The following is a 16036-nucleotide window of genomic DNA, read 5'->3' on the forward strand; positions in this document are numbered from 1 at the left end:
GGAGTACAGTGGAGACCCAGTGGAGATGCCAGGACCACAAGATGGCTGCTAAGGAAAGAGGCTGGCCCCGGATGAAGTTTTCCAGGACTGTGAGTAGCCTAGCTGGAAGGGAGGAATTGGAATTCCAGAGACTTGTAGCTGGTTAGCATTATCAGACTTGGAGATTTGTCACTGGTTAGTTGTTGGACTTAAAGCTACAGAGTTTGATGTTTGCCCTGGTTGTTTTAAATCTTGTGTTGGTTGAATATTTCTTTACTATGCCCCAAGCCATCTTTTGCAGTGTGAATGCTTATTCTGTGCCATTATGGGTTTTGGGGGGATTTTTTGGTATTATGGCTCAGAAGGTCTTGGACTATGGGGATGTATGAAAACCAATGGAATTGATAAAAACGACGGGGACTTTTAAAGTTGGATTGAATGCATTGCATTTTACATCACGTATGGATATCAGTTTATGGGGCTCAGGGGTGGAATGTAGTGGTTTCATTCAGGTGTCCCCCATAAACTTAGGTGGTCTGAATGCTAGGTTCCCAGCTGATGGACATTTGGGAATTAAAGCCTCCTGGAGGTGGTGTGTTGTTGGGGGGTGGGCTTATGGGTGTTATAGCCAGTTTCCCCATGCCAGTGTGTGGCACACTCCCCTGTTGCTATTGTCCACCTTATGTTGGCCGGGGGGGATGTCCACCCTATGCGTATGCCATTGTTTTCCCTGCCATCATGGAGCTTCCCCCTTGAGCCTATAAGCCAAAATAAACCTTTTTTCCCACAAGCTTCTCTTGGTTGGGTGGTTTCTGCCAGCAATGCGAACCTCACTACAACTCCATTTCCAAAAATAAACTGGAAAAAAGACAGACCTGAACTGGTGTGGTGCTGCATACATGCCCCATTTTAGCACCTGGTAGGAAGACTGCAGTGAGCTGCAGGGCATCCTGGGGTGAGTTACAGGTCTGTGCTAGAGTAAGACCTTACCGTAAAAAGAATTAAAACAAAAGGGTGTGAGCCAGGCATGGTGATACACACCTTTAATCCCAGCATGGAGGTAGGAGGATCGCTCTTGAGGCCAGCCTGAGACTACATAGTGAATTCCAGGTCAGCCTGGGCTACAGCGAAACCCTACCTCGAAAAACAAGAAAAAAAAAAGTGGGGGAAGGGTGGAGAGATGGCTTAGTGGTTAAGGTACTTGGCTGTGCAAAGCCAAAGAACCCAAGTTCAATTCCCCAGGACTCACGTAAGCCAGATACACAAGGTGGCATATGCATCTGCAGTTCATCTGCAGTGGCTGAAGGCCCTGGCATGCCCATTCCCTCTTTCAAATAAAAGTTATGGAAAAAAAAAACAGGGCCGAGCATGGTGGTGCACGCTTTTAATCCCAGCACTTGGGAGGCAGAGGTAGGAAGATCACCGTGGGTTCGAGGCCACCCTGAGACTACACAGTGAATTCCAGCTCAGCCTGAGCTAGAGCAAGACTCTACCTCAAAAGAACAAAAAATGAATATAAATATCAAATAAAAACTGATGCCATGTGTAAGTGGAAATGGCTGTCTGTTTTGATCCAGTCTTCCTGTGCAGGCCAGGTCGGCCTCCTTAGTGCTGGGACTGCAGATGTGCAACCATTCCCATCACAACCTATCACTACTGGAAAATGTTTGCTTTGTGCAATGACTGTGTTTGTCTACCTCAATTTGAAACAGTTCAAGTATATAACACTCCAATCATTCTTACAAAAGTTTATAAAATGTTCACATAAAATTCTCTATTAAGTTTTTAATCCCAGCACTCAGAAGACTGAGGTATGAAGATCACTGAATTCAAGGCCAGCCTGAGACTACACAGTGAGTTCCATGTCAGCCTACGCTAGAGATCTTAACTTAAAAAGACTGTAACTTTAATATATATATTTATGTAAAATCCAATACTAAAATACTGTTTTAAAAGAAAAGATTTTCAAAAGAGCCCTATACTGAAAGGCCACATACCTTGTTACCATATAAAACCTGAACAATCTACTAAACATGGCAAAAAGAATGTCACATCCCACAGCCAGCAACACCATTCTGCACTGGCACAGCAAAAACATTAGGACTGTTTCTCAAGTCAATGTTGATTGTGACAGTTAATTTAAAGCCTACCTATAATAAATATAATTAACTTACTATTACATGTGTGTCTTGTTGCCAAACTATTTCTGATGAGCACTTCAGCGTTCCTTTCAAGGCCATCACAGGGAGCTCTGAGTCACTTAGGTAACTTTCCAGAGAACATTTATAGTAACTCTAAGCACAACTATGAAAAAGTTGGACACGTAACTCTTTATTTGGGAAAGTGGCATGGTAGTAAAAGTTGAGAAGTGATATTTACTACTAAGAAAAGTTGTGTAGATGTTCTGTGCATACCAGAGTAGATACTAACTCTTGTGAATGTGCTAATGTTATACAACTCACACAGCATAAAGAGCAGTATCTAGTTCTCTGAGTTACAGACATAATGCATAAAGTTACTTTCAAATAAAATTTTTAATTAGGAATTAAATGTAAGTAACTATGATAAAGTAGGTTTCTATCTTGGTCGATTTCCCACATGTGGATTAGCAACATTCTCATTACTTGTTCTGCACAGACATTAAACAAATCACCACAACTGTAAACCAAACTGTATTGTGATAACTCAAGATCTTCCTGTTTTACAAATTAGCTTATTAAAAAGCTTAAGCAAATTGGCTGGGCATGGGGGCACCTGCCTTTAATCCCAACTCTCAGGAGGCAGAGGTAGGAAGATCGCTGTGAGTCTGAGGTCCCCCTGAGACTACATAGTGAACTTTAGGTCAGCCTGTGCTAGAGTGAGACCCTACCCTGAAAAACAAAAACAAACACACAAAAACTTATGAAGAAACATTACCACCCTTGCTTCTACTCTTCCTTTCTATTTGAGATGTAGAAGATACCAGACTAGAGGAACCCCAGATCTGAGCTTTAAAAACCATTTTGTTAAACCCAAAATTAGAACTAAAGCATCCATTTCACTGTAAAGAGAAGATCAGGAACAAGCATTCATGAGCAAGTGGGGAATGTAAACAAAGCAGAATGCATGGTTACCATAGTTACACATACTCTTTGTTGTGTTTCAGTGCCACATGATCTGATTCAAAGTAATAAACATCAGGGTCATCATCTTCCTCTTCCGCAAGGTGCTGACTGGCACTCTCTTTGGCAGATGGCACATGTCCAATACTGAGTCCTGTCTCTGAGGGTGGCTGACTTACTCCTTCACCTCCATAGTTTTGAGAGTCACAACATACAGGTTTCTCATTGTGAGAAATGTCATTAGGATTTGTGGGCGATTCACTCACATTATCACTAACAGTTGTCTTTGTTTCACTGGGACTAAGATTATTCTCCTCACACTGTCCGTTTTCTCTGTAGGGAGAAGGGTTTTTAGTAGGACTACCTCTTGGGGCTGCCCTTCGTGGTGATGTTCTCAGGGTATAGCGGTGTTCTTGAGGTTCTGACAGAGACGTCATCTGAGCAGCAGCCAGCTCGGGGTCTCCAGACACTGGTACACTTGCAGCACCGCCGTCCAGGACTCTGCTGGGGTTTCCATTACACTGCTCTTTTGAGGCACTGCTATCTCCCACCACATCTACTTCCTCCTCGGAATCTCTGACAGATGACTGAGTTTCGGAAGCGGGGCCTGGAGCTGCCTCAGCAGTCCGCTGGTTAGGGTGTTCCACCGATAGGCAGGCAGTTACTACTTTGTGGTCCTCCAACTTGACCTGCACCTCTGAGTTTGTGCAAGGCACGTTATGGTCTAAATAACTGTCTTCCTTCCTACTATCACAAAACAATGCAGTCTGTGTTTCTGAATCCCCATTTCCAGCTACTGGTTTTTCCTGCGACAAACAGGAACCAGAACTCTTTTTAGTGTTCCTGCCAGGCTGACATTCATCACAGTTTGCAACAGCTGAGTCACTGTCATCAACACCATTGACAGCCAAATAGCTTGTGATTTCTTCAACTACTGCAGAACTAAGTGTCCCTTCCTCACTCCTGACATTCACCTTTTTAACTTCCCTTTTCTCACAATCATCCAGTATAAGACATCGACAAGCTCGTTTAGTCCCTTGGAAGCCGGCATCATGGTCCACTCCGGTCCTCTCCTCCACTGACTCCTTGTCCGCTCTGGCGGGCGAATCTTCCTCTGAGCTGCCTGCTGCTTCAGATCTAAGACAACGCTTAATTCTTTTTAAAATTGGTGACACAGGTTCTGCTTGCCGTCTGTCACAATTTTCTATGGCCTGCCTTTCTATGTTATCCTTTTCTGAAGAAGAAAGTCTTCTCTTCCCAGGGCTTACCCATGATTCTCGAGTACTCTGCTGTTTTAAATCAGAGGTTCTTCCATTATTACCTCCTTTCTGAATTTGTACAGGCTCTGGTTTCTTCTTCGGTGATCTTGACCGTACTTGAGAATGAGAAGAGATTTCTTCCGGGTGAGCAATGCTACGATTCCTTAAAGTTCTACCACAAAAAGATTCATCCAAGCCGTTTAACCCCACTGTTGATCTTGTAACACGAGTAGATCGGGAAGCAGCCATACTATGGCAAGTCCCTACCATACGGTCATCATGATCCACTCATTGGGAAACCTTCAAAAATGTAAACAAAATAATGAGAAAAGGTAATGGTTAATACACCTAAAACAAAGTATAACACTGTAACTTTATCCAAGTATAACCATTATTAACAAATAATGGACATGATTATTTTATTAACATTTCCAATAATGGTAGTAACAATAGCTAACAATTATAAGCCACGTAATAGTCTAAGAACTGTTTTGCTTGTTTACATACCTTCACACCTAAGTCTCACAACAAGTCAGTGCGGCTATCTTCCAAACTTTTCAAATGAGGAAGGGGGACTAAGGCACAGTGTGAATGATCTGGTGTCAGTCATCCAGCTAGAAAGTGGTGAGACCAGGATCTGGAGAGATCATCTATTCTCCTGGACTGCCTCGCAGTCTGCCTGCCCATCAGATGAGCAGAATGCACCCAGAAGACTTCCTGGTTATGGAGACACCAATACTGACTATTGCATATGGCAGCTACCTTAAACAACCACTCCAGTCATTTTTAATGTTCTCACTGAAATGAGTTTTGGGTCAAATCCCTTGACAGGATACCATTTGATATCCAAAAAATTCTGGTTGCAACAGAATTTCTGAAACAGGCAGAATTCACAATACTACAGCCTGCACTGGCTATCAAAACAAGAGAACTGCCTAGTCGCTAGAGAAAGCCAGGTCACTACGTGAAAGAGGAGAAAAGAAAATGGGAAATTTCTATGAAGGGAATCTTCACACTTTAAGAAATCAGGAATATTTTATGTGTCAGCATCTATAATGTATTTATATGCATATAAATGTCCATAGCACACATGTTATCTCCACCCTTTCCTTCTTTAAACTTCTGCACACAGTGCATGACAGCTTTAATTCATGACTTAGGAGAAGAGCAGGTTTTCTGGTGGGGATGCCTGACATTTCTGAGACAGAAGTACAAAGCATATTGAAAAATGGTCTGACTGATCTTTTTGGATAAACTGACAGATTGAATATTTTCCAAAGGCACCTTACATCACCCCGCAGAATGAAGGAGCCATTAGCCTTTCAAGGTCAAATAGGGTACAGACTGACCAGAGGAAGCGTCAATACAGCTGTGCTACAGTTTCCTATGAACCCCCTCATCCCTCAGCAGCTTCCATCACGCAACCCTCTAAATGTCATCTGTCCCCTTCCCCTGCTCATCAAGCACAAGCTCTCCTTGGCCTCACCTGGAGCCACCTAAGAATGGAAAGGGGAGTATAGCAAAAAGTTACCACATGCAAATGGGTAACAGTACAGAAGTTATTTTCCTACTCCTGGCTGTTGCCAGATGAATTGAGAAAAGTGCCCTTAAATAGGTGGTTTAGTTTAGCTTTGTTTCAAAGTATGACATACTTACAAATTTATAACTAACAACTTTCTAAAATCTTAAATATCAAAGGACAATTACTTGTTCTAGAGAATTCACAGAAGACAAGTGAATAATAAGGAACAGTAAGGAATTAGAACTAGTTTACTAGTATTTTAGAGATCACAGACATATAATTTGCTTGTGCTCATAAACTTAAGTAAAACTTCAAATGGGGGTGGAGAGATGGTTTAGCGGTTAGGTGCCTGCCTATGAAGCCTAAGGACCCCGGTTGGAGGCTCGATTCCCCAGGACCCATATAAGCCAAGTGCACAAGGTGGAACATGTGTCTGGAGTTCATTTGCAGTGGCTGGAGGCCCTGGTGTGCCCATTCTCAAATAAAAAAATTTAATTAATTAATTAAAAAAAAACTTCAAATGAGCTAGGTGTGGTGGCACACGCCTTTAATCCCAGCACTTGAGAGGCAGAGGTAGGAGGACTGCCATGAGTTAGAGACCAGCCTGAGACTACATAGTGCATTCCAGGTCAGTCTGGACTGGAGTAATACTCTACTTCAAAAACTAGGGGAAAAAAATTCAAATGATGTTTTAAAAAAAAAAAATTTATTTGATGTGCTCAAATCTGGAGCTCTCAAATTTGAAAGTTAAATACCAAACCTTATGTAAAATATACAAAGAAAACAAACTAATTTTATAAATAAGCTATTTATAAAAATCAAATGCAATGTGTTTTCAAATAATACCAGCAGTGATAAATACATAAGTCAAATATGATAAGCTTAATATTTTAAAAAGCAATGCTAATTAAAAGTATATAAACCTCTCAAATGATCCACACCTTCTTTCCACACCAATTTGAATAGGAACAAAACCTCTCGCTTTGTAGTATAACTGCCCCAACAGACAATTGGGATTAAATATACCTAGTGTTAGTACTGAAAATTACTTATAAAATGTGTGTGGATACACATATACACACATCTCTATATGACAACCACTATCAAATACCACCTATACTGAAAGCCTCTGTTTTTTCACCGTTTCAATGAAAGATTAAGCCTCTTGCTGTGTCTCTTGCTCCCTAACAAAGGTTATTGCTCCATTCAACACCTCCAAGGAAGACCGGGCTGTAGGGCTCTCAAATCCTGCATCTCTGGGCCACAGAGAACAAAGCCCATTTTAGAAATAGGACCCTTGCTACTTCAAACTTGAAGCTCCAAGTATAAGATGAGTCACCACCAAGATGCTGGGGGCTGGGAGAGTGCAGCACGGCACTCAAGCGCACGCCCAGAGTGCAAGAGGCCCGGGGTTTAACATTCAGAAGAGAACGGGAAAGAAAGAAATGCAGAATGTTAGGCCCTTCCCACATGAAAAATGTGTACTGGGGTTTGTGAGGACAACTCTACACCAATGCATTCACAGAGTCTCATATTTATAAAAATTCTATTAAGTCCCTATGAGGTTCTAATAAGTCAAACCAAAACTTATAAATAAGGCCATGATCCCACCAGCTAAAGAAACATTAAGCAACGAATTGTAAAACTATCTTGGATGGAATTAGCATATTATGTACACTTAAAGTATAACCTAGCTAAAATTATGAAGGCTAAAGCAAAATTTATCTATCTTGCCTTGGATTTCCTCCTATCTGGGGCGGCTTGAATGTAAAACTATCTGCCATAGCTTCAAGTGTTTGTGATTAATCCTCCTACATGTTCCCCAGCTGGTGGGACTTTCAGGTGGAGCCTTGCTGGAGAAGGTTACCGCGGCGGGTGCATGTTAGGGCTCATCAATCCAGCTCACTAGATGTCCAGTCAGACTACTCCTGCCCAGCCAATGACGTATGAAGATGTGAGCTGAAGCTGGGCATGGTGGCGCATGCCTTTAATCCCAGCACTCCGGAGGCAGAGGGAAGAGGATCGCCATGAGTTTAAGGTCACACTGAGACTACATAGTGAATTCCAGGTCAGCCTGGGCTAGAGCGAAACTACCTCAAAAAACAAAAAGAAAAAAAATATGTGAGCTGATAGTCCACTCTGCCATGTTTTTCTCTGTCATGATGAGACTTCCCTTCAAACTATGAGAATGAAATAAACCCTTTCCTCCCATAAGCTGCTTCTGGGAAGTTTTAATCCCAGCAACAAGAAGGTAACTGCTACACTATCTGGGTAACCATAATTAAAGTACATATACTTCTCTTGTGATTGCCTGTTAAATTGAATTTTAGGAGCTTCAGCCTAAAAATGCCTCATTTATTTTAATCCAGCCCCAATACTGTTCTGTCATGCTTATAAGCACTGCAGTACTGACAGGAGCTATTGTTTTTCTCCTTAGATGAATACAACGTTACAGAAGGGTCCAGTGAAGAGATCAGGGCACAAAGTTCCTGCCAGAACTGAAGTTGGTAAGGGAACGCAAACAAAACCACTTACCCCATTAGAAACGAAGCCACGTTAAACTAGCTCAGAAATACTACTACTATTTACTACTACATAAAATGTGGTTAAAAAAACAAAAGCTTGGCCAGCATCCATTTGGAAACAGATAGCACTGTGGTTTTGGAAGGGAAAGCATTAGTTAACATGGCATGTGGGCAAAGCCCAACCTAGTAACCCAATGAAAAGTCTCCCTGTGTATTACCTACCACCTAAGGAAAGGTAATGTTTTCTAGAACAGAGAAGAAAGAGATGTGGTTGGTCACAAGACCTAAGCAGACTCTGCCCATGTCCGCATCCTCCTGAGTCCTCAGCCCACTGAAGACAGCATGTGAGTAAGCAAGCCACCCACACAGCCTGTGCACTCCCATTAAGCCCCACACCCTTCTCTACACATCCACACATCCTGCTCACTCATTGAACACTGACCCGCCTTCCCCACACCCAAATCCACTGTTACCCAAAACTGTAACTTCCAAAACGCTGACCCACCACCAGCTGCTCAGAGCATGACTGCAGAGCTACAGCGCAGTGAGCCCGGCCCAGGAATGCCGCCTCCGAAGACAGGCGCTCGCCGCGCTCACCGCTGCCTGAAACCCTTGCTTGACTCCATTCACCCAAAAGTGAGGAGCTGGAAATCATTTACCAACACCAGTATTCTTATTTATATTTATCATTATAACATAGCTTTACTAAGTGAAAAGTTAATTTAAGTACCTGTTTATGTATGACACTGGTATATTTTCAAGTAGAAAAGCCAAGGTAAAAGGAAAAAAGAATATAAACAACCAAGAAGTGTCATCATTATTGTTATCTTCTTCTTTGTCCAGAATATTAACTAAAAGTATTCAGGGCTTTGCTTATCATACAATTCTGGTTTTGCTGCATTTGGGCTTTTTATGCAGGGTCTTGCTATGCAGCACAGGCTGTCCTCAACCACATAGCAAACCTCCTGCCTCAGTCTCTCAAGTGCTAGGATCATAGGCATGTGCCAGCCACCATGCCCAGCCATACACTTCTTTTGAAAGACTAATAATTACTTCAGCTATTCAATTATCAATATATTAGGTTAAGAGAGAAAAACCTGTTTGCCTACCCATACAATTAATCTTAAAGTTCTAATAGTCACCTCTCTGAAATCTAGAAACTCTATTATGCAGATTTTGTTTTCCTTCTCATTAAGCCAAACAGATGACTGAGATAAGACAGATAGATAGACAGATAATAGATCTAAATGAATATATACCCAAAGACAACTGAAAAGAAAGAGAAATCACGGAATTTCAAAATGTTCCTTGAATATCCAGGTGACACAGGTAGGTTTAAAAGATTCTAACTCCATTATTTTGCTTATCCTTTGTGAGTAAAGAAATGGAAAACATTAAATTCCCAGCCCATTTCCTGCAGTGCCAGTCCCATAAACAGCCAGCTACCAAGAAGGGAGTATTAAAAAATAGCATGTTTCCCTCCCCACAAAAAAAAAAAAAAAAAAAAGTTAAGACTCCAGTTGTCGTCAGCACTGCAAAGCTCATGACTTACCTGTACAACCAAAGATCTACCACTGTGGAAAGAGTATCTCTTCTCCTTCTATCCTGAAGGAGATGGGGCTATCGTTAGAACAGAGCTTAACCTTCAGGGTCTCAGACTCTCAGCTTCAGCCATGGAGAATACTAGAACCTCTTAAATTCCTCTCTTTAAAATAAAATAATAAAAACAAAAGAATTAAGGTAGGAATTAACTTGTGCTAACCGATTCAACTGTATGATAAAAGACACAGCAGGTAACAAATGTGCTGTTAGGTGACTACTGCCTCAGGGATCCTATCAAAGTGAACAGGACTTGAGAAGCCAAAAAGAAACAGAAGTTTAGAATATGCCAAATCCTGGTTCGAGGCTTGATTCCCCAGGACCCACGTTAGCCAGATGCATAAGGGGGCACACGCATCTGGAGTTCATTTGCAGTGGCTAGAGGCCCTGGCGCACCCATTCTCTCTCTCTCTCTCTCTCTCTCTCTCTCTGCCTCTCTCTCTCTGTTGCTCTCAAATAAATAAATAAAAATGAACAAAAAATTTTTAAATATGCCAAATTTTTACAATAACTTAGTTTGAGTCAAAATATGGCTCAATTCTTTACTGGCATTTTCATTAAAGCTTTTTTTAAGGGAATTTTCTAAATCTTGGACTCCCAAGTATGCAAAACTGGGGACGGAGGAAACAAAGCCCATTTAGATTATATTCTCCATAAGAATCATCTAAGTGTTCTATACTTACAGGATAGCTCTGGCACTCAATCAAATGTTACAACTCATTTATTAAAGAAAGCCTCTACTACTACTCTGAGCATACAGGCTTTCAACAAGGAAAAAAAATGGCATTTTTCTGAGCTCAATATCCAGCTACTAACCTAATTAGATTCCAATTCTTGGTATACGATGGCTAATTATGGTTTCAGTAATGCATTCTGACAGCCTTTACAAAGAATGGACAAGTGGGCTCACTGTGTTGTTAGGAATGCCCATCTGTAAACAAGAAGGACCGACCAGAGAAAGACCAGAAGACTGACTGACTGATAGAAACTGCCATTTCATTATACACATAGAGCTACATATTCAAAAACTGATAGCACTAAGTTTGAAGACTGGTGTAATTAACAAAGCTTTATTAACAAGCTTTGTAAACTAAGGTTACTGCCTGGTTAAAAAAAAAAAAAATGCATTACAAACCGGGCGTGGTGGCACACGCCTTTAATCCCAGCACTCGGAAGACAGAGGTAGGAGGATTGCCATGAGTTCGAGATCACCCTGAGATTACATAGTGAATTCCAAGTCAGCCTGGGCTAGAGTGAGACCCTACCTCAGAAAACCAAAAAATATATATATATATATAAAAGAAAGAAAAGAAAATTACTATTAAAATTGATGTACTCATCATTTAAGTATATCCAACGGAATCTAAATCAGCAAGCCTGATAGTCTTTCTTGTAAAGCACATAAACTATGATTTCCTTTAACATAACAGGTACTCTGTAATAGTTGGGGTATTTTTAATTACTTGTTTGTGTGTGTGCACGACTGCGCACACATGCCAGGGTCTCTTGCCACTGCAAACCAAATGCAGATGCTCATGCCACTTTTTATGGCCAGCTTTCCGTGGAATTGAACCCAGGCCAGCAGGCTTTGCAAGTAAGCTTTTTAAGCCATCTCCCCAGCCCCTTCTGTCATATTTGTAATTTTTTTAAACAGGGTTTCAAATACCTCAAGCTGGCCTTGATCTCCTCATTCTCTTGCTTCTGTCTCCCAAGTGCTGGACTTACTGGAGTGAGCCACCATGCCAGGCTACTCTTCTGAAATATTTAAAGTAGACATTCAATTTTGTTACTTTTTCTTCTTGATCTTATAGTTTCATCCTAACACCTGATTTTACACTAAATCCTTGAAAGTCCTTACTGATTTTATTATGCCATTTTCTGCAACAAATACACACACACATACACTATGTGTATGAAAAAATTTATAATTATAAGAGATCATTGTTTCTCACAGGGAGAAAGGGCTGCATAAGAAGCAGAAATGAAGTCTACTACTTATAAATATCTGTAAATTCTTAGGAAAACACAAAATAGGAAGACTGCCTAAAGGTAATCATTTCTGACTAGGTGTCTGAAAGTCTCAGTTAGCATGAAGAGGAAGGGCACCACAGGGAAAGCATGCCTTACAAAAAGACCAGTGAACCCTCCTGCGCCAAAACTCATGGAAGGCATTCCCAATCCATGCTGTGGTGGCCATTATCAGAGCAAAGGCTTCACAGCTTCAAATGTCCCTGTGCAGGGTCCAGCCCACTACCCTATCCAGTCAGCCACAAGGCTAGACTTTACAGACAGGGACCCTCTGTAACATGTTCTTAAAAGCCTGACACACTAAAAAGAAACTTCGCTCAGTACACCCATCACTACATCTCACTTGGCCTTACAAAATATTACATTGTTTTCTTACCTTTTTAAAAGTGCTTCGCCTAGTATTTCTCTCCCAGGTGTCTGTATTTATCTGTCATCACTGTTACTGTCCATGTTACTGAGACTTCAGGAATTAATAAGTTATATGGTTGTACTAGAAGAACTTGGTATCTGTGAAGGGAAACCACAAAATAGTCACTATGGCTATGCCACTGCTTCCAGACTTACAGATTAAAGTGCGATTTCTAAACACATACAGCACACACTTCATTTTCTAACAAATTTCACAAGTCTTACATTTGGCCATGATACACATTTCAATGGAGTAAGATGACATGTTAGCATTCTTACAAATAGTACAGTACTCAAAACAAATTTTAAATTTAATTTTAAAGTAAAATTCCTACAAATCAGAGAGCTTCTTAGGTCCCTTTATTGACTACAAATGAAGATATACTTCACTTTCCAGACATCTACACTACTCAGACATTAGCTAGGAAAGTTCCTTTTTGTGGTTACGATGATGCTAAGGAGGGAAGGACACATAAGAATGAAGTGAAAAATCCTGAGTTTCACTTTTTTTTTTTTTTTTTTTGGTTTATCGAGGTAGGGTCTCACTCTGGTCCAGGCTGACCTGGAATTAACTCTGTCATCTCAGGGTGGCCTTGAACTCATGGCAATCCTCCTACGTCTGCCTCCCGAGTGCTGGGATTAAAGGCGTGCGCCCCACGCCCGGCTCATATTTAAGACTTGAAAACATCTGACAGGGCAGAGGTAGAGGTTAGTAGCAGGGCACTCGCCTAGCATGCATGAGGCTCTGGGTTTGATTCCTGACACAATGAAAGAAAAGAAAAAATAATCTTTCATATCATTTAAAGTAATCCTTTTACCTTGGACTATGCCCTTGACAGAACTAGTATGTCTGAAGTAAACAGAAAATAAATGACGGAAAATAACCTGAGGCTGGTATGGTAGCTCATGCACTCAGGCCCCTCAGGGAGGAGGACAGTAAGCTCCAGGATAGCCAAACTACAGTGAGGCTTGTCTCAGAATATGAGACAGGCAGGCAGGCAGACAGAAACAGAGGTTGAAAAACTGATTAACAGGGTATGTAGTACAGGGACAAGATGCATGCTGAGCACGTGGGGACCCTGAGGTCAAACCCCAGCATCCCACCCCCTAAAAAAAACAAACTGAAATGCAGCTGCACAAACGATTCCTTACAATAAGCTTTCTTAAACTTTTAAAAATTCATTTGCAAGCGTATATGTGGATGGGCTCCCAGTGCCTCTTGCCAGTACAAACTACAAATGAGCACCAAACACCTGTACCCCTTTCTACACCCACCAGAGTAAGCTTTCTAAGTTTCCCAGGTCTCAGGATCCCAAGATAGCCTTGAACTTGGGATCCTCCTACCTCTACACCCATGATATACAGGTGCTTTAGTACCTGCAAGAAGTAACGGAGGTACCTTTCTCTATGTGCATTGGGAACAGAAAGCACACCTGGTTGGTATTAACGAAGCTGAGAAATGTGAGCATGTGATCAGTAGGATAGCAGAAGCACATCACACAGACGCCAGCTTCCCTGATCAACACCTGAAGTGCACAGGCAGAAGAGTAACTTGAATCAAGGACTTCAATGCTAGTCTGGGCAACATACAAGCCTGCATCTCCAAGGGGAGGAGAGAAGGATGTTTTATGTAAGTCAGCGGAACTAGAAGATGCAAGCTAAAATACACTTGTGTCTATCTGTCAAAGGAAGGTCCTTTAACCTACAGTCAAATGACACCAACACAGTGTGCACTCCCCACTCCTGTGACAGGAAAAAGGAATGCTCTACACGGAAAGCGCAGGAAGCCCTGTTTCAAACCAGGCACAGTGATGCATGTCAACTTTAAAGCTTTGAAGGTAAAGGCAAAAAGTTCAGGAGTTCAAGGTTATCATCAACAACAAAGAAAGCACAAAAGACAGAAGTCATCCAGCCTGGGCTACATGAGATCCTATCTCAAAACCCTAACCAAAGGCGAAAACCACAAATCTAAGTCACCCTAAACGTAATGTTTATTACAGTTTCCAACCTAGTGCACGCTCGCCCTCACACCCGCAGTGTTCTTCACTCCTAGTGCACGCTCGCCCTCACAGCCCGCAGTGTTCCTCACTCCTAGTGCACGCTCGCCCTCACACCCGCAGTGTTCCTCACTCCTAGTGCACGCTCATTCTCACAGACCGCAGTGTTCCTCACTCCTAGTGCACGCTCACCCTCACACCCGCAGTGTTCCTCACTCCTAGTGCACGCTCGCCCTCACACCCGCAGTGTTCTTCACTCCTAGTGCACGCTCGCCCTCACACCCGCAGTGTTCCTCACTCCTAGTGCACGCTCACTCTCACAGACCGCAGTGTTCCTCACTCCTAGTGCACGCTCGCCCTCACACCCGCAGTGTTCCTCACTCCTAGTGCACGCTCGCCCTCACACCCGCAGTGTTCCTCACTCCTAGTGCACGCTCACTCTCACAGACCGCAGTGTTCCTCACTCCTAGTGCACGCTCGCCCTCACACCCGCAGTGTTCCTCACTCCTAGTGCACGCTCACCCTCACACCCGCAGTGTTCTTCACTCCTAGTGCACGCTCACCCTCACACCCGCAGTGTTCCTCACTCCTAGTGCACGCTCACTCTCACAGCCGCAGTGTTCCTCACTCCTAGTGCACGCTCGCCCTCACAGCCGCAGTGTTCCTCACTCCTAGTGCACGCTCGCCCTCACACCCGCAGTGTTCTTCACTCCTAGTGCACGCTCGCCCTCACACCCGCAGTGTTCTTCACTCCTAGTGCACGCTCGCCCTCACACCTGCAGTGTTCCTCACTCCTAGTGCACGCTCACTCTCACACCCGCAGTGTTCTTCACTCCTAGTGCACGCTCATCCTCACACCCGCAGTGTTCCTCACTCCTAGTGCACGCTCGCCCTCACACCCGCAGTGTTCCTCACTCCTAGTGCACGCTCGCCCTCACACCCGCAGTGTTCCTCACACCTAGTGCACGCTCGCCCTCACACCCGCAGTGTTCCTCACTCCTAGTGCACGCTCGCCCTCACACCCGCAGTGTTCTTCACTCCTAGTGCACGCTCGCCCTCACACGCGCAGTGTTCCTCACTCCTAGTGCACGCTCGCCCTCACAGCCGCAGTGTTCCTCACTCCTAGTGCACGCTCGCCCTCACACCCGCAGTGTTCCTCACTCCTAGTGCACGCTCGCCCTCACACCCGCAGTGTTCCTCACTCCTAGTGCACGCTCGCCCTCACAGCCCGCAGTGTTCCTCACTCCTAGTGCACGCTCGCACTCACACCCGCAGTGTTCCTCACTCCTAGTGCACGCTCGCCCTCACACCCGCAGTGTTCCTCACTCCTAGTGCACGCTCGCCCTGACAGACCGCAGTGTTCTTCACTCCTAGTGCACGCTCGCCCTCACACCCGCAGTGTTCCTCACTCCTAGTGCACGCTCGCCCTCACACCCGCAGTGTTCCTCACTCCTAGTGCACGCTCGCCCTCACAGCCCGCAGTGTTCCTCACTCCTAGTGCACGCTCGCCCTGACAGCCCGCAGTGTTCCTCACTCCTAGTGCACGCTCACCCTCACACCCGCAGTGTTCCTCACTCCTAGTGCACGCTCACCCTCACACCCGCAGTGTTCCTCACTC

General features: G+C 43.5%; 1 protein-coding gene across 5 annotated transcripts in view; it reads right to left on the bottom strand.

Moving 5' to 3' along the window:
- Zzz3 (zinc finger ZZ-type containing 3) overlaps positions 1–16036 on the bottom strand; it is a 93506-nt gene that overhangs the window by 40937 nt on the left and 36533 nt on the right. For 2 of the 5 annotated variants that reach the window (XM_045137938.1, XM_045137935.1), the window contains exons 2-4: positions 12390–12520; positions 11652–11740; positions 3108–4639 (exon numbers count right to left, since the gene is read on the bottom strand). In XM_045137938.1, the coding sequence (XP_044993873.1) occupies positions 3108–4609 (1502 nt within the window). In that variant the 5' untranslated portion in view covers positions 4610–4639; positions 11652–11740; positions 12390–12520. Of the gene's footprint in view, positions 1–3107; positions 4640–9938; positions 10092–11651; positions 11741–12389; positions 12521–16036 lie in introns of those variants that run through there. The other 3 variants (XM_045137937.1, XM_045137936.1, XM_004653633.2) reach the window with 3 other exon arrangements.

This window comes from Jaculus jaculus, chromosome 19, assembly GCF_020740685.1.
Source record: "Jaculus jaculus isolate mJacJac1 chromosome 19, mJacJac1.mat.Y.cur, whole genome shotgun sequence".
In the NCBI taxonomy this organism is placed as follows: Eukaryota; Metazoa; Chordata; class Mammalia; order Rodentia; family Dipodidae; genus Jaculus; species Jaculus jaculus.